Raw genomic sequence first — 23,499 nt, forward strand, 5'->3', positions numbered from 1 at the left:
GGCGATAGGCACATAACAATAACCCAACGACTAGTCCAAAGGGGAATGTTTGCAATTACCAGTATGCATTAGAAGCCCTAGCACAGCAGTTCTCTTAGGAAAAAAAAAGAGAGACATTTCCTGGAGCACTTGGACTGCTTGTGCTCGCAGCGTTTTTGTGGCTAAAATAAAAACAAGAAACGATGGATCGCTTTGAGAAGTCGTTACAGAACGATCTGAGCTATGAGGGGAAGAGTTTTCCAGAAAGCAATGGGTGATGCTGACTTGGGATGGCGGTATCTTAATTAAGGCTCCCTTGGCTGGCTGGAATCATGTGCTGGAATAACCATCACCTTGGCCCAGCCCAGGTTACTGAGGTGAGCTAAACTCATGAGTCAGCTGCAAAACTTCAGCCTTAATTCATGCCTTCTGCTCCACCTGGGAATTGAGAAGATGCGTACACTCCAAGACACAAACGCACGCGGCCAGACCCTGAGTGCTTCGCTCTGACGTCAGCCTCACTGAATCGAGTGGGAGTTTTGATTTAAGAAATATTTTAGACTTGTTCAACAACTCAGGCTCGTTTGCTGTAGACAAACTTAATTCAGGGGATCTGAATTAAGCAGCTCTTCGGTAAGATGACAACCACCATCAAGTCCTTAGGACAGGCTTTAGACTCCACAAGGAGCAGCGTGAAGAGCCCGTCCTCGTGTTAGCAGCATCCCAGAGGGATGCCAAGAAACAGCCACTCCTACTGAAGACAACAGGAATCACAGATCCGCTGCCACCCTCGGAATGTGGCCTTTATCATCAGCCAGCTTCACGGGAGTTCTGTGTTTTTAAAAAGACAAAGTTACCCCCACGCTGGAGAAAAGGAGGGGAGGGAACCAGACGACATCGTTTTCCTGCTCTGTTTCCTAGGACTTTCAAGGAGGAGAATTTTGGACCAAAGGCTCCCACTCTGGGCAGACAGCACAGCTGGGTTCAGCTGCACGGGGGCTGCCCGGTGACGCCGGGGAGAGGCTTTACTGATCCTCTCGTGGCAGCCACGAGTGCTCAGGCAGCCTTCCCTGCTGCACCGAGGAACACCACACGTCTGCACAGCTGTGACAAACCCACCGAGCCAGGGAACCACGCCGTTCACACTTAAACGCTCCCGCTCCGCTACGGACAAGCTCTGAAGTAGCCAGGCAAGACTTGGCTAGTTTGATGGCTGGATCCTTTAAGGTAAGGAGCAACCTGCCTTTGAAGTCAACAGAAGTTTAGGGGTGCTCCACAGATGAGCCCCAAGTGTCATGTCAGCATCTGTTCCCACTCTCCTGATGCAAGCCAAAAAATATGTTTAAAAATATATATATATATGTGCAGGGGTGGGTGGGTGGAAAGCTCAGTGCATGTGTTTGCTCACAACTTTCAGGAAGCACAAAATTCCAGCTCCCAGAGCCAAACACTAATTCTGTGAGGATTCACATACTGCCCAAGTCGACCATTTGTTGGGTTGTTTTTTTTTCCCCCCCCCTTTCTGCATGAAGCAACTGAATGATTTATATTCCTACTGAAACGTCTCTGGATGCTGCTTGTCTGAACCAAGGGGAGGAAATAGAGAGGGAGCATGAGGGGCACGTGTGGATGATCTCACACACCCAGCCTCCAGCTGCCACATCTGGCAGTCAGCAAAGCCCCACTATCTTGGAGGAACAAAAAGAACTGCTTGTACACAACAGACAGACTTCACGAACCCAGGATGCCGCGGCGAGGTGTCCGGCTTCGAGATACTGAAAGACTGGAAACCAAGAATGCAACGGGAACCAGCCTGAAAAATACAGGTTTAAAGCTCTTTCTCACTCTTGAGATTTATTTTCAAGACCGAAGTGAGAGGGACTGGGGTGCCCGAGGAACCAGTGGGGACGTACGGAGGTTATCTGTGTTGAAGTGCTGGGTAAGATGTGGGAATTAGGTCCCATCTCCAGTACAAACCCTGCCTTCAGCAAGCAACTTAGTCCCTTGCTGGGAAAATGCCCCAGCAGTCAAACGTTCACCAAACAATCAAATATCAAGGTAATGCAAGCTATGCGAGTGCCCAAGAATGTCAGGATTTGCGCATGTATTAACATTCCCTGCCGATTCAGGGGAAATCTTGACAACGGAGAAGCCCAAGAGATGGGATCTAGGGTAGTCAGTGGCAGAATCCTGCCTACATACACCCAAATTCTGAAGTCCTGACGCAAAACTCGACTGAAAGCGATGGGAAACTACAAGAACTTCAGGGTCTAGCTCTGCAAAGACCAACATCATCAATCACAACACGTATTTCTTCAGGGACTCCGTCTTAGGAGTGTTCCTGTGCAGTGGCTGAACCAAGGAATTGGTGATTCAGGTAGACCTGTCCTCTACCTCTGCTTCAGGTTCAACATTTTCTGCATCTCCTGATGTAGGATTCCAGTCTGGGCTATCAAAGGGCTTGAAGTGAAGATGGGCTAGGTACCAACACCTCTCTGTGTCTTCAGCGTTTACCGTGGGCTCTGTGGTTCAAACACATCTCACCTCACTTTAAATACCTCATGTGTGAGCAGAGCCTTTATAGACTATACCCAATAATTAACAGATGAGCTCTTCCAGAGGGTCAATCCAATTTTCGGCTGAATTACTCCCTGGAGATGTCTCCTTCTCCAGTACAGAAGTACTGAGGGGGCTCCTCAGTTCCTCGTAAGTGCCCGCAGCAGTTAGTCTCTAGAAGGGACTAGTTACTAGTTCGTCCCTAGAAGTATCTTAGCCTCTTCCCTTACCCCACGCAGCAGTAATGTTTACAGCCAGGATGAAATAGTTTCCAGCCGCATTCATCCCACTATGAAGTACTTGCTGGCAACACAGAAATGTTATAACTTGGGGGAATAAATGCAAAGGCAGTGAAGTCCTCACCTCTTCAGGTCTGCTCAACACATGCCCTTCAGGGCCTGTGATCCCCAACTCCAGGATCCTTTGCTGCTCCTAAGGCAGAGAGGAAAAAAAAAAAGAGCAGGAAAAAGATTTAGAGCAACACGCATTTCTTCTTGCGGCAAACACAGCTGTTTGAAAGAGGTGCAAGTGAGATGCCAAGCGTCTGCACTAGCTAATAATCACACGGGGCTTTACTTAAGGGCCTTACAACCCGACTCCTGTCCAACCTCCCTCGCTGAGAATAACCAGAGCTCACAAAACCCTTGCTGATTTGTTCACAGGAGGTCAGGGAAACCTTTTATTTTGATATGCTTCACACTGGGTTCATAGCCCCGCAGCTTTCACTACTCATTTGCGTCTATAAAATAATCTCTAAGATATGGCAAAACGGTATCTCATGGAAAAACCATCCTGCAACTACAGGCAACTGGGCTCAAAGACCCAGGTGGGCTCTGCCCCAGTCACACAACACAGAAACCCTCTGCAACGCCAAGTTTACATGCTTGAGACAATGTATAGAATGAGCCAGAGATCAGATTAAATCCAAATACATTAACGTTTCCTCTTTGTAGCTGTTCAAGGGATGAACAGATCCCAAACATCAGCATCCCAGGTACTGTATGAAGCCATCTCCCTTCCCACTCCCCTGGTCTTTGGTATTGCAGAACATTTTATTGTACACGGCAACAGTCCCACCCAGACAGAGACTTTCACTTATGGGGAAAAAGGCAGAGATGGCCGATATCCACCACGAACCGAAAGCTGCCACAAAAATCTGCTTTATCAGTGGCAACGGAGGCGGTAAGATTTGATGTACAGCTCTGCTAGCATCCTTGATACAGCTACACCGTGCTTTTAAAAGCCTGGGTGATTTGCTGTTTGCAAAGAAGGAATAAAGAGTTCGAATTCCTCCCATCATTTTGAAGTTAATAATCCACAGAATAAATATTAACATACCTCAGCAATGATGTCACCATTCTCAGCATGCACTTGAGCTGTCGCACCAACATCCCGGATTACACTCAGGACCTCGTATATCTGGAAGACAGAAAATATTTTGATATACGCTGAGTGTACGCTCAGGTATGCACTGATTATAAAATGTACACTACTCCAGATTCCTTCAGCATACAGAATTTTGCAGAATGGAAAAGACCAAGAGGAGCATGAGGAAATACAAGATGTGGTTTGCTGGGTAACTACGATCCGTTTTCCTGCCTGTAACAGAATTTCCCAGTCTGCACAGTCGGATACTACTGATACGGCAAAAAGCACTACTCAAAAGCCAGGTCTGGTGTATTTTCCACACTGGAGGAAGAAACAGCAATGGCACAGGCCTGCACCTGGATGGATTTTAAAGAGCTCACACAGCTGTACCTGTTTCATGCCTTCATTTACTGGTGCCTGGCATGAAAAAAAACCCCCTTGCACTGATTTTCCCAGGGAACCTGCACCCACCCCTCTCGCTGCCTGGGATACGAGCAGTGTGATTTCCCACTCCAGCAACCAGTCTGAGTTTGGGCTGAGGTCGAGTAACCCACAACTGACACCAGCTTCGTCAACGGTCACTCATTAAAATGCTTACCAGAGTCATTAGAGATAACTGGCATATGCCACTGCCTCCTACACCGTTCCAAATGAGTCCCAGGCATTCCTCTCCTCCCACCACGTTTAGAAATATAAACTGCCCATCTCAACTACTAAATGTACCCAAACTTATCCACCAGAGCAGCACACAGGAGGGGAATTCCTTTTTAAGGTCCCAGGGACTGTAACGTTAAAGCCAGAAACCAACTTCTGGACCAGGATCAGCTTCAGATCAGACAGTTACGCCAGAGATCTCACCATCCCGCCCTGCGCCTAGGCATAAAGCAGCAATTTATACAACGGCCACTGCTGCCACACCAAAGGAGCCAGAATAAAACCTTAGATATCTCAAAATGAGGGCTTTGCCACTGCATTCCCCAGCCAAGCCTTTCAGGGTTTGGTGTTGGCTATTTAAAAAAATAAAGTCTTCAAACCAGGGCTCTGCGTACAGTTGCAAATCTTAGGTACTGTTACACATCTGAAGATGGAAACCAGAAGAAAATGTCAGATCCCAGTGTACTGAATTCAAACCTTTGCAGGTGACTGAAGCACAGCTTGCAGTGACAACCACGTGAACGTTAACTCTTCCTACCTGAGAATCAGTCAGCTGAAAGCGATCTTTGAAAGCCATGTAAACCAAGAAGGAGTTCACACCTGGCAGAAAGACAGCAAAAGAATTAATCTTTGACGTACAAATTGCACGCACAGATAAAACTACGAGACACACCGCACCTCGTAGTGAGAAGACACCCCCCTCAACCAGCCCCCCAGCAAGCAGTAATGATGGGCAGACAAATAAATTACTTTAATCTGTTGTGAAAGGCGTACACACACGTGCGCACGCACAGACACACGCGGTTGCAACAGATCCCAGCGTAAAGCCAGGATCTCCTCAGCCATGTGGCATTTATTAACGGGACTGATGAGAAGAGAGGAGCCTGCGCTCCAGCTGTGGGGACAGCTAAACCCCTAGGCTTCCACTTAAAATTGAAATAAAGAATACTTCTGTGGATTCAGCCCCGCAGGAGGCTGAGTACAAAAATATAAGCAAAAAGCATCACTCACAAAAGCAGACTCACCGCCAGAGCAATGGGAAATTGGTGTCGGTAAGCATGCCCCCCTCCACCGCGTTCACACTGACCGAGACGGGGGGGGCTCCTAAGCTGGCTTTCCCTCTCCTCCCTTCTGAACCAGTAAAAGCTCTTGCCCAGCACGTGTGGGAAAGCACTCATTAGCATGTAAAAGGTTTGTTTAAACTACAAACAGGATGGAAAATTACTCTAGCCTAAGGATGAAACGTCAAGGAAATTAATAAGGGGAAAAACCTATGAGGTCATTTTATTCAGCCCTTCTCCACTTTTAGCAACCAGTGCTGGATTGTTCCTTCTGGGCCCGATTCTTCCCTTGTTTAAAACGGTTTAACGGCTGAGGCTATCACCTACCTGCACTAATGGAAATCGAAGGCTCTCCACTGAACACAGGTGCTCCTCTGCATGGCAGCGGCAAGAGGTTCACGGTGCAGAATCAGCGCTTGCCCACCTAACCCACTGCAGCGACACCAGCGCCTGCCAGCCCCCTTAGCCCCCCACAACAGTGACCGTACAAACCTTCGCAAGAAGCCAGAATGGGCCACGGTAATGTCAGGACCAAAACCAGCTTCGCTGGGAGGTGAGACCGAAATATTTCACAAGAGCCAGGTCCTAAAAAAACAGTGGAGCCAGTCCTAAAAAAATTAAGGAGGGGAAAAGCTTCCCTGAACTTACCATGATCTTTAACCAGAGTTTCCATCTCCTCCTGGACACCTTTATGCCACTCGGTGATATCCACATGCAGAGAGTAGTCGCAGCAGGATTTGCTGTCTGCCCATTCTCGCCACTGGTCGAATGCAGTCAGCAAACTGGTCCCTGGCTCAGGAACCACGTGATCAACTGGGAAAGACAAGCAAAGCATCGGTAAGTGCCTGGTGCGGTAACCTCCCTGGATGTCCGAGATGGAGCATGTGCTTTGTAGAGGCCACTGCAAACACAAGCCACCCCCTTCCTCTTAAAATATTTGAGTTTGATTTAACCAGTTCACCTGGTTTCTAAAGCCCCACATCTGAAAACGCAGCCAAAAAGCTGATCACGCAGCAGAGGCTGAAGGAAACAGTTCAATGAGTGCAGCCTGTTCGCCAAAATAGTTTGTGAATGGAGCAAATGACACTCCGAGGGCAGCGAACACGAACCGCTGCAGAGAGCTCTACAAACGCCGCTCCCCTGTTTGCTGACAAATAAACAATGACACAGACAAGATCCCGGCGAGCATCACTCAGCAGCTTTCAGCGCTCAGCACCTCACGTTCAAGCTCTTTGTCTGTGCCTCTGGACACGCTCAAAAAAGGTGTGCAAAGATGTATTAGCTCGGGTACCTACACAGCGGCAACCAAAGACTCCGTGCATGGATCAGAGCTGCTTTGTGCTGTAACATCCCAACCAAGAGCATCTTCCAGAGACAACGTACAAGTGAGGACTGGAAAAAGCTGAACAGCCTGTTGTGGCTGGAGAGACACCTCCAGACAGCAAGATGGTCCAGCCTGCCTCTGGCATCTGCTGAGGTTGATCCCCCGTCCAGCTTAACCACGTTAGGTCTGCCAGCAACCGGGCTCGTAGGCAGCTACAGCATACTGCACCAGTGCTACAGATGCACAACGGCCTCAAAGGATAACCAGAGATTTGGATCTGAAGGTTCAGTGTTCCTCCCAGTAATCCGAACAGCATTCAGATTTTTATTAGAACACATGGGATCTCCAAGATCTTCACTTGACACAGTGAAATAGAAGAAGCCAGCCAGCATCCCAGAAACTGAACTGCTGCCGAGAGGGTAGGAAAAGCCTGAGGGACTTCTGGGGTCAGAAACTGGGCAGACGCCACTGGGGAGGAGGAGAACACCCTGGCTTCATTTTACATCAAATCACACAAAAAAATAACAAGTTGCTTCAATTAATCAGCAGAGGAATACAAGCAGTTTATTTTTAACTTGAGTGGTGAGTATCTGGGCTGCCATCAGCCCAGCAGTCGGCTCTAAATCACAACTGGGGTAAGAGACAAAGTCCTTGAGCCCTACTCGCTCTCGGTGAAGTACAAAGCTTTGCTTCGCCCCCACACAGGCACGTCAGCCCAGATTTACTGGTTTTGCACTGCCTGAAGAACTGGATTTACACCGGGAGCTCTCAACCTGCTGCAAAAGCGGTACAGCTCTCCTGAACAACCCACGAGCATCAGCCACCCAAGTTGGTCAATGACACCTCCAACATCCCAGATGCACGAACACCGTAGGAAGCCGAGAGCATCACCCAAAACAACCATCCTTCCCGCAAAGTTCTGCCCGCCCTCTCCCCCTTTTGCAAAGGGGACTGCATGACCGCTAGCAAAAAATATCTGTGCTTTTCCAAAAGGTTTGTGATTGCCCCTCGAAGCATCGCGCTAGCCTGCAAATCGAAGGATGTGACACACAGTTCTTTCCTGGTACAGCTGCAGCTTTGATCAGCAGTGGCTTTAGGGGTTCACGAGTGGCTGGTGGTCTTCGTCTGCCCAGACAGCAGCGTCCTGCCCATCAGAGACATCTCTGCTATGAGTGAAAGCTCTGAAATTTGCCTAGTGACTGCGCAACAGATCAAGGATGTGCTTTTCACCAGTCTCAGGAAAACCAACCCAAATTTAACCAGAAAATAAACTGTCCTGGTTTTAAAAAAAAAAATAAAAAAATCATCCAATCTCTGTTCCATGATCTCCTCCTCCCCAGTGGTCAGAAACCTTCCACTAACTTCCAGACTGAATTGTTTCTTGGCCACTACGTAGCCCCCTGTCACTCTGCCAAAGTTAATCTTTACGGACAACAAGGAGCAAAGTAACATTCTCTCTGCGTTACCCATGGAGGACAGAGAAAAATGGCCGGTGCCTTAACGCCAGAGCTGTCTTCCTCAGCCCACTGACTCATTAAAAAGCCAAAAAAAGCCCATTTAATCTCCAACACGTCACAGCAATAGGTCCATCTCTACTGAAGACGGAAGGTGCCCCAAGAGCTGTACCAACCCCAAGATGATACGTGGCTTACAGACAACAGGAAACTCTGCCTGGAGGCACCAAGGGGTTAACACAGTGGAGTCTTCACAGCCCAGCACGGAGCCCCTAGGAATGACTCTGGTGTCTAGGATCAGAGCTTTATCACCATCTTATTTCATGCACTGCCCAAGTATGACTAATGGGAGTTTGCAGAGGGAGTGGGAGAGCGGGTAAGGGAGCTCTGTCAGATCTCGGACAAAGTCAGACCACAGCTGGTTGCAATAAGGATAAGGGATGGAGGCAGTGGTGCATATGTGCATGAAAGTCAGCTCTGGGGATTCAGAATCTCTCATATGGAAGCTGCACTGCCAACGCATCTCGCAGCAGCTCCCCTGAGCTCACCAACAGCCAAACCACCCATCATCCCCACCAAAACAGAGCACAGTTTGTTTCCCTAGCAGCCTTCTACCAGGCAACTATAACCACTCTGTTATATTCACGTGCAAGACGGGAGCCTGAATGCACAAGGTAAGTCACCAGCCTTCAAAAGCCTGTGATTTAACTAGTCCAAAGAGACTCAGGGAAGGAGCAGTGGGATAGAACATACCATGGGACAATGACAATGACAGGGACGCTGCCGGACAGGGGGCTGGAGGCTACACCTGGTGCACAGCACCCTGCAGCAGGAAGGCAGCGTGTTGCCACAGGCGAGCAGAAGATGCTGCACATGAGACACGAGCAAGGTGGATGTAACCCTCGGTGCTAGTCCAGAGGTAATTCAGACACAAATGCAAACGTCCCCCCAACTTCACCATCCCTTGTTACAACGGAAGGGGTCAGCAACATTGCAAGATCATCCCTACATGCTAGGGCTGGGCTTTCTGGGAGCCCAAATACGTAAGAACGAGCCTAGATCCTTCAAAGGAGAAGCGTCAAGCCTGATTCCTTGCCTGCTGTTACAGGAGTTGAGCGTTACAACTACTTCTTCCCCTTAGTATGGGGAGGAGTCGCCCACGTGCAGCTCCAAGGAAGCTCTCCTTCAAGTCCTCAGCACAGCCCAAGAGTGCAGCCTAAAACAAAGTTTTTCTTTTTCTTTAGGGTCCCTGTGCTTCAGAGCAGTGCAAAGGAGCTGATGAAAGCTCCGTCCGCTGCATTCCCACAACCCCAGGTTCCCAAGATGACCCTTGGGTACGATCCGCCACAGGACCACGGACACAAGGTCTTCTGACGCACCGGAGCATGCAGCAAACCCCACCACGGAGATTTCCCCGGAGGTTTCCCATGAGAAAAGCAGTGTGATGTCCTGACCTCACTGAACCCCTTCTCTCGGGGGAACCTAACAGCTTACTGCCCCATCTTTCATTCCTTCCTCTCGGAAACCAGGAACGTTTTGTTCCTGCAGCCACTGGAATGGCCTCACGCCTGCAGGACACGCTCAAGACAAACTGTTGCAGCGCGGACTGTTGTCACCCCTTTATTCTCTAGACCACTACAGCCTTGATCTCTCCCGTCCGTCAAAGCCCAGATGTTTTCTTCCTGTTGTTATTGCTGCAGAAACGATGTCGGCTGCTGAGGTCTGAAAAGGAAGTTGCCAGCTCAACTGAAGCTCAAAGCTTGCTCCAAAAACAGAAACAAAATGAAGAGGGGGGGGAAAAAAAGAAAGAAAAAAAAAAAGAGAGAAAAGGAAAAGATCGTTTCAATATCACTTCATCAGTCTGAAACCTTCAAAGGAGGAACTAAATAGCTTGCGGTCCTCGTAGCAGCTCCCTGAATCAGAATGAATTTCAAGCCTAACTCTACCATTTCTCTTTATTTAACATACACTCTCAGCAAGTTACATGGCGAAGCCAAGGTTAGGATTACAGTGGTTTCTCAGCTACGAACAGAAAAACATTCTGTAGATTTATCCTTTAACCTTCTGAGATGCAGAATCCAAAATACAACAGCCTGTGGCTTAGAAGCAAGCCAGCCTGTTTACATCAGCAAAGTAACTGCTTTTAAAAAAGGATAATAATAAAATAAAACTAAATTAAAAAAGGATTTTGTATTTTACGGATCATCTGATTTTTCCCCTTGGTAAACTACTGACAAGATTCCAAAATCGCTGGATAGTCTGTTTATCTTTTTCCCAGACAAACCGAGCGCTCGCCTCCCTTTGGAAGGCGGTGGGACGTGAGCACCTGCGTACCCACGTGCCACGGCTCCTCCAGCCACAATCACTAAGACTCTTAATTACCTCGCCGATGCGCCTGGCTTTGCTCTCCCGTCATTACGTCCAGGTCCACACTGTGCTGACAAGGCGCATCTGCTCTTACTTCCCAGTATTTCAGCTCCCACCCACCCATCACCCAGCGCTGTTTTCCTGCCCGTCTCGCTCATGATCCTTCGGCTCCTCCTTGGACAGATTAATCGGCTCAAGATTAAAGGCAGACAATAAGCTGAAGTGAGACAACACCACCCAACCACTGTTAGCTTATCTGTGTGGCTTTAATATACCAGGGCTGGCACCCAGCCAAGCTGAAACGTTCTGCATCCCACGAGCCGGAAGGGTTGGATGCTGCAGGGGAGAGGGAACAGCCACCGGGGCATCGGGTAGGTAATTGAAAGGGGAAAATAATCGGTGTGAAAATAATCGGGTGCTAAACGAAAGGGGAAGGCGAAAACTTACAAGAGGATTTGATTTAAAGGGAACTTTCCAAGCACGGGGAAAACAAAGTGGTACTGTTTTAACATCAGCATGGAAAAAAAAAAAAAAAAATCCTAAGTCGGGTAGGAGAAGTGACAGCATCAGTTTGTAAAGATGAACTGAAGATGAAACTAGCGTTTCAACGCACCGCTGGTCAGTGCGCACATGAAAGGCTGGATTTAACCGTACCGTTGCTCTTCGTGCAGCTGCTGTGTCGTCTCCCTTTCTCTAACACCACGCCAACCCGCCAGCTGCGCAGCACGCTTGCAATGGTGCCGATCTCAGCTCCGAACAGGGGCTTTCTAAAACGCTGCAGCGCAGCCTGGCTTCCTTTGCCAAGCCTGGATACGCGGTGGCTTTCTGGTCCTTCAGAGCTTTCCCGAAGCAGGGGGATGGGTATCTGCAGCTCTGACCAAGGACCCAGCTGGAGAACGGAGGTAGCTCTTCTGTGTGGGCATGGGGGATCACACACAGAAGACCGGGGAATTTAACCAACAGCCTGCAGGATGCTTTGAGATTGAGCCATCAAAAAGCCCGTATCATCTTTCTCTGGCACTTTAAGGCTCTCAAAAAAATGCAGTTTAAGAGCCATGCCTTTATATTTTTGACCCCTCGCTAAGCTCAAGAGAAATACTGCTTCGGTGGGACAGCTGAATGGAGGTATTAGCCTTGCCCTGAAAACAAAACTTTATTTTTTGGATGGACATCCTCATGGGTGGGGATTAATGGGTTTTATAGCTTCCTGGTATTGTGGTGTGTCTATTTTTTTTTTTTTTCTTTTTTGCATCCTGCCTCATCTGAGCAGGCCTTTGGCTTGCTCACAACCCCTTCCTGGAGTTTCTATTAATAGCTCTTGGTTCCAGCTTTCCCCTGTAAAAGGGGTTTTTTTCAGCTCATTTAATTATATGTCATCTAAAGCACGCATGAAAACTTCTCGGTCTCCAGCTAATGAACATCGCTCCCAGCAAAGAGCAGAACTATTTGATACGGACAATATAAACGTGAATTAGGGTCAGATGTTACAAAAATAGCGTATGTAATAAAACCATGTATGCAGGCTTCCAGTTGCTATTATAAACTGCAGTTTTACACATTATTTCCTGCTCCTACTAGCATTAAATGTGCCTATTGTTTAAAAGGAGTTTATAAGGTGAAAATCCTTAACGTTGAAGCTTGACTGTTAGCAGGCAGATCTCCCCGACCCAAAACTTTATATAGCAGCTTGATCACTATAAACACATCTGCCTGTTTAATACTACTTAATCTCCACAGCAACTGCATGTGATGAAATCTGGTGAATTTATTGAGTTGTACGTTCTGTCACAAGCCATTTTATTGAGAGGTTTTAATTAAATTCAGCCCTGCTAATTGCACAGCTCCCTACTTAGAAGTCTGGAGTTGTTGTTAGTTTATGGCTGCAGCAGTATTCTCCTGGCACTGGTGTAAACTGGGAGTAACGCTAGGAAAGTCCGTGGAATCAAATCAATATACGTGAACGGCAGGTCAGGCCCTTAACTAACCCAAGAGGCTTCAGAGAAGATGATCCCACAATCACAGACCTTATTTCATCCAGAGAGTCCAAACTCTCAGCTAGCAAAATACCACAGTCCCTTCTGCTACCCGTGAAGATACCACGACCCTCCTCCGTGTCAAGAAATCGAGCTGCCTGGCCCAGTAATGAAGCTCTTCAGAAGTCAAGCCTCCCAGCAACAAGACTTCTGCTCAAAGTATTGAACGACAGCTACCGGCTCCACATCAATTTAGGCTAGAAAAGAGACCTCAGCATTTCTTCTGAGCTCAAAAATCCCAAATCACGTAACCTGAAAGAGCTTCACAGCTCCTACGTTCTGATTTCACACCCCGTTCCTCCTCTAAGCCACACTCCAGGTCATGGTTTTGATCTAGGGCGAGAAAGGATAGCGACAAGATCGCTTTAAAGGTCACCACTTCGACCTGACGTACCTAAGCTGATAGACCTGAAGGTAAGGAGAAGTCAAACCGAAGGATTTTCTCAACAATCTGGATCCAGCTATCAGATTTTAGTTTTGCGTATTTGTGGGGATTTATTCCCGGATTATTTTATTGCTGTTTCTTCCTTCCCCCCTAAGAAAATACTGAAATAAAGAGACTCATGTGAAGAGTAACTCTGCACAGAACAGCACTGATCACGCTAACACAACTGCACAAGGACCGTTTGCTCACACGCGCCTGCCAAACTACCCGAAGAAAAGCCGGGCTAAACGACATCGTGGGTTGTTTTCTGTCAGTTTAGATCCAGTTTATTAGACTCAGTGCAGAGAAATCAGAAGCTGGACCAGGCTCAGAAGAATTAAGACATATCCGTGCTCCACCGATTACATTTTCAGACTGCAATGTTCTGTTATTCCCTTACTGATGTCATACAGATATTTCACTTGTCTTTTTTGCGGACTGGATCCAAAATGAGATTAATAATTTAATGCCAGCTGGACACAAATGTAAAGAATAGGGGTCTGTATGTCCCGACAATAATTAATAACCCTCTTCCACAGCTGGAATGACTACATATTAAAATCAGATCAAAAAAGGCTCCATTTCTTTACAGCACAGGTTTATCGCACATCCAAGCTATGCTTGTATCTCAGGAGGTCACCACGATAGCGGAGGAGGGAGCCAAGTTCAAAAGAGATATTTAAGTGGTTCCAAGATTTATTCTTTCTTTAAGGCACACTCCACACTTGAAGCCCATGAAAAAAAAGCACACGGGACATCAAAGACTCCCGTATAAGTGGGTCTGTAAACCTTGAGGGATTGAGAAAACCTCTGTTTGCAGCCTTGGATTTCAAGTCAAGGCAAAACACAACCGTAACAACACATCCAAGGGGCAAGTGTTTGATCAGAAGCAAGAGGACAAAAGATCAAGTGCCGTAAGCCGGTTCTGTCCCTCTCAGGTCAGTGGAGATAGACCCTGCCCGCCAGGCTTTTTCCACTAGCCAGGATGCTGGAACAATTCTGGATTTGCATCACTGTTGCCAAGACCAGATTTTGGCTTCTCAGCTTCATTTCACTGCCCGTGGTTGTCTCAGGCGGGCGTTGGAGATGAAGAGGAACACAACTGCGGGACCCGAGTTACGACAGTGGAAATTCGTGATGGTTCTGAGGGGGCTTTATGTTTTCAGGATTAGAAAGTTCAGTTTTTTCCCCGACAAAATAAACCAAATGCAAAGAGTTATGATTCTACAGAATCACTTTTTAAATTTTTTTTTTTATTATTTTTAAACAGCTTCTGAGGCAAAAGGCAGGGGGCAGCTGCTTAGTGAACCTGTCCTTTCCCTCTGTGTATCTGCCATAGGAACATCTTCCCTTGCTGGACCAGAACCAGACACTTCCTCTTCTCGTGACATCATGTTTTGAGGAAGAGGTTTTCATCCACCATCATCACACCATTTCCACCTCTGGTAAGACACTAAGAGTCCCCATCCCGTTCTCAGTTAAACCACTCGTGACTGTCGAACAGAACTATGGACAAGGAAGCAAGGTCCGAATCAGACCCAGATAAATGTCCATGTGTCCGTAGAGAGAACTGTGGTGGGATCCGATGTGGAGGTGCAGCAGAATCTATTTCCCAACAAACCTGCGGGGCAGAGGTCAAGCAGCACATTCACCCTGCACATGTCCATTTTCTAAACACACGTGGCCACGTGCTAGTTTTCTGTCAGCTTTGTAAGGCTAATATTGCCTGCAAATTAGCTATTGTGATTGCTGTAACAATTAACCTGTAGGAAGTCCTAACTAGATCATCCTTAGTTTAAATAGAGAACTCTGTGACACAGTCCCCAGCTGCCGAATTTCCTTCCTCCAGGTCTGAAATAGCCCTGCCTGCCCTCTCCAGCAGCCTGGTACCTTCCCAGACCCATGAAGAACCCCAAGTTTGGGGGTGCAAAGCACCACGTCTGAGGTAGAACAGGATGCGCTCCTGGGTACCACCCCGCCTGGCCACTTCGTTGCCACTAAGCCTGTGGCTCTTCCAATCCAGGGCCCCTGCAGCAAATTGCTTAGGAAAAGTTGTACCTAGAAGATGCTGCCTTTTATTTTACCCACGCACTAAGCTTTTTACAGGCAACTCTTACGTTCTGGACCTCAACTTTTATTTCCCACCTCAAACACAAAAGCCAAACTGGTCAACAGCCCGGATCCACGCTGCGGGACAGCTCGGCGTGACTCATTTCCACACAGTTCCCATTTTCCCTTTCTATAGCACATTTGCTTGCAAAAGCGCCAACTGCTTCGCAAAGCAAAAGCAAACTCTGATCTCGGTACCGTGGCCTAATTCTGCTCCACATAAGAACATCCCGCACATCTGTCTTTTTCTCCAGCTACCGCTGTGCTACAAAGACTTGACAACCCTTTTTCAATTCACACTGAATAGAGTCTCTGCACATCAGTCTGAAAAGCACTCTGTGCCCCACCAGCAGCTGAACTCTTCTCTTTGAACACCGATACAAATCCTGAGAAATCTTAACCTGGAATAAAGGAAAGTCTGTTGGGAAGTACCATCAACTGACAGGCGTTTCTGGAATGAGATGTTTGAAGCAATACCGGACTGCACTCTCTCTTGCTGTGCTACATTTTGGGAACCTTCCCCCTTCTCCTTTGCACAAAAAGCAAATCTGCGCAATAAATAATACAGGATCATTCCCAAGAAACTCCTTTACCAGCTCACATTGCCTGCAGGCTATGCCAGGGAATTTCATTCATATGTAAAACGCCGCAGAGTCTCTCCTAGATTCCAAAAATATACACACTGCACATATGTAACTGCTTTCAGGAACAAAGCAATCTGGTGAAAATATTCCCTAGCAGCAGTCAGAAAGGGGAATTTCCAAAAGCACGGCCCTTTCTGATGGGCTTTGAAAACTCACCGAGAGATTTCCCATTAACATTTGCACGTTGAAGCCTAACGGTTCGAACCCTCCTATCACTTAAAACCGGCCTTCCGGGAAGCCAAAAGCACTTTAAGCACACAGGGCTCGCCTCGTCTCTCCCTCCCACCGAGTTTTTTTCCTTTTATTCATGTCCTTACAGCAAGCAGTGCCTGCATCCTGAGCTGCAGGGACTGCGTGTCTGCGCCTGCACGGACCCCAGCGGCGAGGGACAAGGACTCTCTCATCGCTAGGTGGTACCCAGTCTTTCACACGTCAGGCACTCAGGCAGCTCTACTAAAAATCATCACTATGTCCTTATGAGGCTCCAGGTGGACTTAACTAATTTGAATTAAAGCTTACAACTCCTCAGAAAGAAAGCCACCCGCCATTAAGGACAGCTAGTAAGTAGCATGGAGAAATTAAACGATGTCCCCATTGTCACAGAAGTAGTCCTAACACTAACTGCAGTGTATCAAGGGAAGAAAAGAGTCTTCCCAGAAGCTGTAACTCTTCAGTGGCCATCGCTGCATTCCTCTTAAACACACATGGCTTCCATGGGAGTTCGGGTTATGCAAAGATGCAGGCACAGCCCCAAGTTGGTAACAACTGGCAATTTATAAGTGTGATTGAAGTATGCTAGACAGGAGGAGCTAATTTGTATTCCTTAAACATTTCTCCCTCTCACCAGAAAGATTTAAAAAAAAAAAAAAATCCAGTTTCTGCGAAACAATGGGATCTATGAACTGAAGGCACAGCAGCTGAAGGAAAGATGGAAAAAGACTCCACTGACCCAAGACATCAAATTCCACTCCACAGACAGCCCTCGCCCGAATCCATCCCAAGTGAGAAATACTGCATCTCATCTCAGCCATCACTTCTTTCAAGCATCACTTGCTTCCTTTCCCCGACACACAAAGCTAATTCCCAGCACAGAAAGTTAAAAGTTCCTGTCTGACAACGAGTGTTTCTGCTGAGTCAAGCTCGCGGGAAGGTAAAAGCCAAGGGACTTTTCACCGGATTGGGAAAAACAAGCCAAGAAAAGAGCTGGAGGCGCCACTTCCAGCTGTTTCTTTTAAGATCTTGTCTCAGCTTGAAGGTGATTAAGACAGGTTATCTAGAAAAGTTCGACACACGTGCCCTGAAAACCTATCACAGACAGCTAGTGATGTTACATTAACAGAGGTGGATAACGGTATTTCATTTTTCTAAGGTTGCTTTTCCACCTGCAGTAGACAAGCTTTAGCTGGAGGACCCCACTTTATACCTGCACCCTTCCAAGCATCACGTGCATCTTCTGCTGATTTAAGGGGCGATGTAAGACACATCAGTGATACCCCTTAGCTCTTGACCTCTCCTGCCTATCATAAGGCAGGGGACTTGGGGATGAGAGCGTTGGGCACGCAAAAGCAGGAAAAGCATTTAAAAGCAGCTCTTCAAACAAAAGAACACAAACTTTCCACGCGCTGGGAAAGCAACACTACTGATCCCAACCAGTATATGGAATATGAGGTATTAAGCGCTATCACATAAGCAAACAACAGTGGTTATTACTCCTGGGTGGGTGCGAAATCCCACTTTTTGGATGCATGGAAAAACCTAGGTCGGTCACCTCTGCAGGGAGACAGCTGTGCTGTCAGTGGTGTTGCCATTTCAAAGTTTGTTTGTTATTAACTAAACCAGACCTTTTAGGCTCCAGCATGCATGGGATAGCCTCCACCGACCATCCGGGGCGGCGAGTGGGTCCAGAGCAGAATGGGGCCCAACAGACACGGAGCAAGGGTGCCACTCACCTGCTCTTCAAAAAACATCAGGGTCGTCAAAGAGGCAGAAGGCTGGGAGAGGAGCGAGGGCCAGGATCCAGAGCAGCTCCAGGGAAAGCAGATGGGAAAACAGGGAAAAGGCAACTGACCGACTTAAAACCAAGGCGCGCCGGACCGCAGTGGCTTCACAACCCAAATGCCACGGATTTCATCTTTCAGCACCAAGAAGGAAAGGTGGCCCAGCTAGCAGGCTGAGTATCCGACAGCCAGGGTTAACGACACCCTTGCACCACACAGCCCTCCTACGCAGCCTCAGGCAAACCTACACAGCTCCTGAAGTCCTCCTCTGTTCCTCAGAGGAACCTACTCAGCGGCAAAGAGATGACAAACAATAGTTGCAGCCCAATGGGAGGGGGGGGAAATTACACACAATAACACACCACGTATGCTAAGGACGCACCAGCTGTTTCCTTCTGTGCTAACTGGCAAGAGACACCAAGGGCTTGGCAGATCCGTTTCATTCCCTTCCAACGAGACCCCTTTGGAAACTCCACCCGAACAATAGAGGCAAATCCCATCCAGCAGAAAGCCAGCGTCGCAGGGATGGCTGGAAGCGGAGCCGGCTCCGGCAAGGCAGGCTGTCACCCGCACAGCAGCCACGCACCCCACGCGGGCAGGGATGCCTAATGGACTTAGAGGGGTTTAAAAGCTTGAGAAGAGTAGGCTCGCAACGGGGGAGTGCCCATCTCCGTTTACAGACCGACTTTCCCATTAATGATTTTAAGACCGCTCTGAATGAAAGCGACAAACGCATCAGCAGCAAGCTGGGAGTCAGCGAAGCAAACAAGATTTAGCGTGAATCACTGCGGGGGCATAAAAAGCACCGAGGGGAGCTGGGGAGAGGAAAGGGCCGGAGGGACTCGGTGCTCCCGCGTGCTACTGCCTTTATTTCTAGAGTTCAAGGAAGCCTCCACCTGTATAAGTCACCAAAGACGTGTTACAGAAGCAAGCGGACATTTTCATCGCATTTGCAGAGAATCACACATGTCTTTGCTGCAGAAGAACCACTGCTAGCTGCTAGAAAGTGAAACAAGCCCCCACCCCCCAGCGCAGCCCGCCTGAAGTGCCAGCCCCCAGCTGCACAGTTCCCCTTTCATCTCTGCTACTGGGTGCAAAAAGCAACAGAATTCAGGCTGGTGTCTGCGGAACAATGCAGCGCTGTGTACACAAAGCCGCAGAGACTTGGTGAGACACTGCAGCTCTGTGGTCACTGCCCTTGGACTCAAAACGCTTGGTTTGATCCTTCCAGCTCGGCCACAAGTTACTGCATGACCGCTGCTGTCACCTCCTCCTGCGTCTCTGCTTCCCTCCTCCTCCTCCTCTGCCCGTCACTTAGGCTCTTGCCCTCCACCAGGATAGGACTAACCCCGGTAATGTAAACCAGCAGCACCCAGTAGGGTAGGTTATCATCTAGTCCTCACTGGTGGGTCTAAAGGCCATCGCACGCCAGGTTGCCCTTCCCCTTTTCTAAACCCTACTCTAAGCTCACGCTGCTGCAGCTCCAGGCTCTGACCTCCGTTGAGGCGGCTCCATTCTCTCAGGTGATGCTCAGTTCACAAACCCAGAGGTGAGGAAGCAGGCTAGACTGCAAACGCCTCCTTCGAGCAAGGCGGTGATCTTCAGGATGACCTTGGAGACTTGGTGTCAGCTTGCTACAAGTCTGACGGTGGCTGAGCAGGTAACACACTCCTGAAAACGCCTGCCACCCTGCACACCAGCTCTCTCTTTACTAGCAGGGTAAAGCATTAGGAAGCAGAGTGCAGCCCGTGTGAAGTTCCCCTGCGTTTTCTGAACCTCCCAAGATACTAAGGCTCATGTCCCCAGCGTACACTCCCTGGGTTATTAGAATAACTGCTAGTCAAGTTCAAAAGGCAGCTGGCTTCCAAGTCACCACGCCAGAAAGAGCTGTAATTTCTCTCACTGTAATTTCTCTCTATGATTATAACAGTGGTTGACTGAGTCAACACAGGCAATGTCAGCAAGCGATTTCACTCCAGGACAGCAGATACCCGGGAAGAAGCCCCATCTTCGGGAGGGGGGGTGGGGGGGGCTGAAATGTGTGTGGGAGTTGGCTGGGATAGATGCAGTTCTCACCAGGACATTAAACAGACCGGAGGATCAGAGAGCCAGTAAATAGACACAGCTTAGCTTCATCCCCTCTGAAGAGCTGGGAGCAGAGAAAGGCTCCTGAAATCAGGGAGTTCTACCCCTGCTTCTGATGGGGATTTTACCCATCACGGTTAATACGACGACCAAACCATCGCTACACCTGGAGAGGCCACCCCGTTCTTTGCAGCGATGTCTCCAAGAGCTCCCGGGACTGTTTTATATCCTAGGGCATCAATTTATATCAAAATGGGACAACAGGGGCTCAAAAACACCATCTTTAGCTCAACAAAACTGTGGCTCCACAGGCTCCATGGATGAGAAAGAGCGTCTTGTAAAGGGCAACTTCAAAGTCCTTTTCCTGAACTCGGGAAAAGCTGCTCTCTTTCCATGGAATACAGGGGAGCCTAGAGAGAAGCCAGACTGAACAAGCTGGAGCCTCTCCAAAGTTTTTTCTGCAGATCATCCTGGAATCCCCCCTTCCACTCCATGCCCAAACACTGCGTTCTGACATTTTAAAAGGGTGACAACCCAAGTTTCTTCCAGCGTAACGTTACCTTCAAACACGCGCAGTGCTGTTTGCCCTCAGCTGGGGTCCCCAAGCGGAGCCTGTTTCAAGGCAGGGACAGAGAAAGAAAGGATCACGCAAACTGCCGTTTCAGAAGAACGTATCACGGTCCGTCACCCCACCTCTCAGCAGCTCTGCACAACAAAACCAACTGTATTTTTTTCATACGTTAGCCAAGTCAGCTGGAGTCTTGCCTTTGGCACTGAAGAGGGTAGAGACAGAAGGGTCATAGCTGGAATTCCTGTTCAGACGGCCTCTGTGGAACGAGCAGCTAAAGAAATCAGCCCTAACCCCCAAGTGAAGCAACCTAGAGGAGGGCTAGCAAGGACAGCAGGGAAGCAAGGACTGGAGCGCACCGTGGGGGCGTAGGTGATGCAGCGCAGAAAAGGCCTCGTTCAGATCACTGCCAGCTGCTCTCCCTCATCCCAGCTGACCAGGGCACGAAGTTGGGAAGCACTGGACGGGAGCCAGACCTGCTCCCCACCAGGACAGATCTCCACTGGTCCCATGCAGAAAATGCGACCGCTCCGTTTGATGCCAGTTGAGAGCCAGGTTCTCCGATGCCGCAGTAAACTAATTTACTTTAAAGGGGAACGGAAGCAAACGAGAAGAGGGCTGGAAACAATAGGTTACATACTTGAACTCCTGTCTGCTTCCCTTGGATGCGTTTGCCATGCGAATTAAAGGAACAACGCTGAATTTGATCTGAGCTGCAAACAAAGTTCACTGAAACCAAACCAGGCATGAAGGGTGAACTCCTGGCACCGCCGAGGCCAACGACAAAACTCCCCGTTTACCTCACCCAAGCCTGGATTTCACCCACAGTTTTTAGAAAACCAACAAGCCACAGAAACCTACCCAAGACTCGAGTTTTAACTTCACTGAAAAATGCACATAAAACAAATATTTCTCTACAATGATTGTAAAGTAAACAGCCTTAAAGCGCCCTCCTGCATGAAAACGTGAAACGAATCGAAGCACAAAGCCAACCAACCTGTTTTCTTGCCCAAAATGAGGCCTATGTATAAAAGAGAAAAACAGATGGAGTAAAGGTATTCATAAACAAATAATACAAAGTTTGCCCAAAGCACAAATGAAGAAACATGGGTGTTTCATCCCCATAAAGTTCACATCCATGAGGCTAGCTTTTCCAAAAAAGCCCAAAGAACGGAGGCACGCAGCCAGCCACACTTCCAGGAGAGGAGCATATTCTCTTTTGAAAAGTCCCAGACACAGTATTTAAAATATATGACAAACATTAGCGTGTTAACATTTTCAGGCCGTAATTTGTGATATTATGAATCTAGTTCACTAAATGTTGTCCTGTTTATCATAAAAGAAAAAAAAAAAAAAAAAGCTGCAATCAACCACAACTCCCACCTGCTTTGGGAAAAACCAAAGGCCACCCACCAAGAGCGTGCTCACGAGGGCAGTTTTGCATGCTTCAATGTGGAAAAGCAATTTTGCAAATGGTATAATTTTGCTGAGAGAACAGCTGAGCTGACATAGAGGAGAGTCTTGGAAGCTTTGAAGTCTAGTTGGATTATTTACCCTTCTTTCCACTGCTCAGCTCCAGTTGCTGATACCCAACCATCAGGAATGTCTCTCTCCATCATCCTAAGCAGCTCAGTTACTGTCCTTGCTGCTACTCTTTAGGAAGATGGTTTTTGTTCAGAGATGGTTTTATCCTAATCCGAGATGCTCTGGAAGGCAGTACGGTCAGGTTTAGCCTCCTCTACAGGGTTTGCCCACAGCCATAATCAACGTTGTGCTAATTTTTCACAGCTGTAAAATGAGAAGTTGTAAAATGGGCGACTCTCCTCCAACTTCCCTAACTCAAGAGACGTGTTACAAACACCGTTAGCGAGGTGTTCAGATACTACAGTCGTAAGGGCAATACACACGTACACAGACACAGACAGGTCCAAGCATGAGGCTTTGCATCAGTACACTTCGGCGACCAAAGCAAAGGGCTACTTCAGAAAATCCTGCCAACGCACTTTCTGCCTAAAATGTTCTAAAAAGTGGCACTGGGGGAAATAACGCTGCTGAAAGGTCAGACACAGATGTGACAGAGAATGTTATTTTGATCGAATTCAACTTAACAAGGAAGAACAAAATGATAATTCAAGTGTGAACCAGGTGTACTAGTAACAAAGGAATAACCAACAAAATGTCAATGAACTGAAGTTGTAAAGAAAATACCATTTCAGTGTTATTAATTTCAATTGACAGCAAAGATTTGAAGAAAAAGTGGCTATTAGTATGCGCAATGAGACCACAGTATGCACAACGAATCCCCCTTTGTGTTCTCTGTATGTGTCAGGTTATCTTCATACACAAATTTCATACTCTAAGTGATAACATTATGAAAAGTAATTTCCAGGTGGGGGTGGGGTGGGTGTTAAGGCTATTTATTTGAAGCGTTAGACCAAGTTCACAGGCCAGACACAACCTCTTTGCAAGGTCCAGACCCAGAAAAAGACTTGCTTCTGAAACACAGACAGTGCAGCTGTGTTTGGACCACTGGCTCCTGCTCCCGACCTCCATGTCAAGAGTCCGCCCACCAGGCCAGGGATCAAAGATCGCTTATAACCATCCTCCAAGAGATGAGGATGTCCAGGTCCATCAGCAACTAGGTTTGAACTGAGGAGAGTCAGGCTGACTCCTGGCTGTGCCTAAGATCTCTCTATATCCGTGGATCGGACAATAGACACTAGTACCTGCTCTGAACGATGCTCTTTTATTTCCCTGTACCTTAACTCTCCTCCTGCGAAATGGCAGCACCTCAAAGGACATGAAAGAATGCAAGATGCTCAGATATTGTATCACTTTACACCATTATCCCTGATTCCCATAGGCGGAACAGACTC

The 23,499-nt window shown here is 47.9% G+C and overlaps 1 protein-coding gene across 3 annotated transcripts in view; it reads right to left on the bottom strand.

The window, feature by feature from the left end:
- Positions 1-23,499, bottom strand: part of DPYSL2 (dihydropyrimidinase like 2) — a 53,173-nt gene that overhangs the window by 11,739 nt on the left and 17,935 nt on the right. For all 3 annotated transcript variants that reach the window (XM_037371659.1, XM_037371660.1, XM_037371661.1), the window contains 4 exons: positions 6,267-6,431; positions 5,096-5,157; positions 3,874-3,954; positions 2,899-2,967 (listed from right to left, as the gene is read on the bottom strand). In XM_037371659.1, the coding sequence (XP_037227556.1) occupies positions 2,899-2,967; positions 3,874-3,954; positions 5,096-5,157; positions 6,267-6,431 (377 nt within the window). The remainder of the gene's footprint in view (positions 1-2,898; positions 2,968-3,873; positions 3,955-5,095; positions 5,158-6,266; positions 6,432-23,499) is intronic.

This window comes from Falco rusticolus, chromosome 20 (assembly GCF_015220075.1).
Source record: "Falco rusticolus isolate bFalRus1 chromosome 20, bFalRus1.pri, whole genome shotgun sequence".
NCBI classification, from domain to species: domain Eukaryota; kingdom Metazoa; phylum Chordata; class Aves; order Falconiformes; family Falconidae; genus Falco; species Falco rusticolus.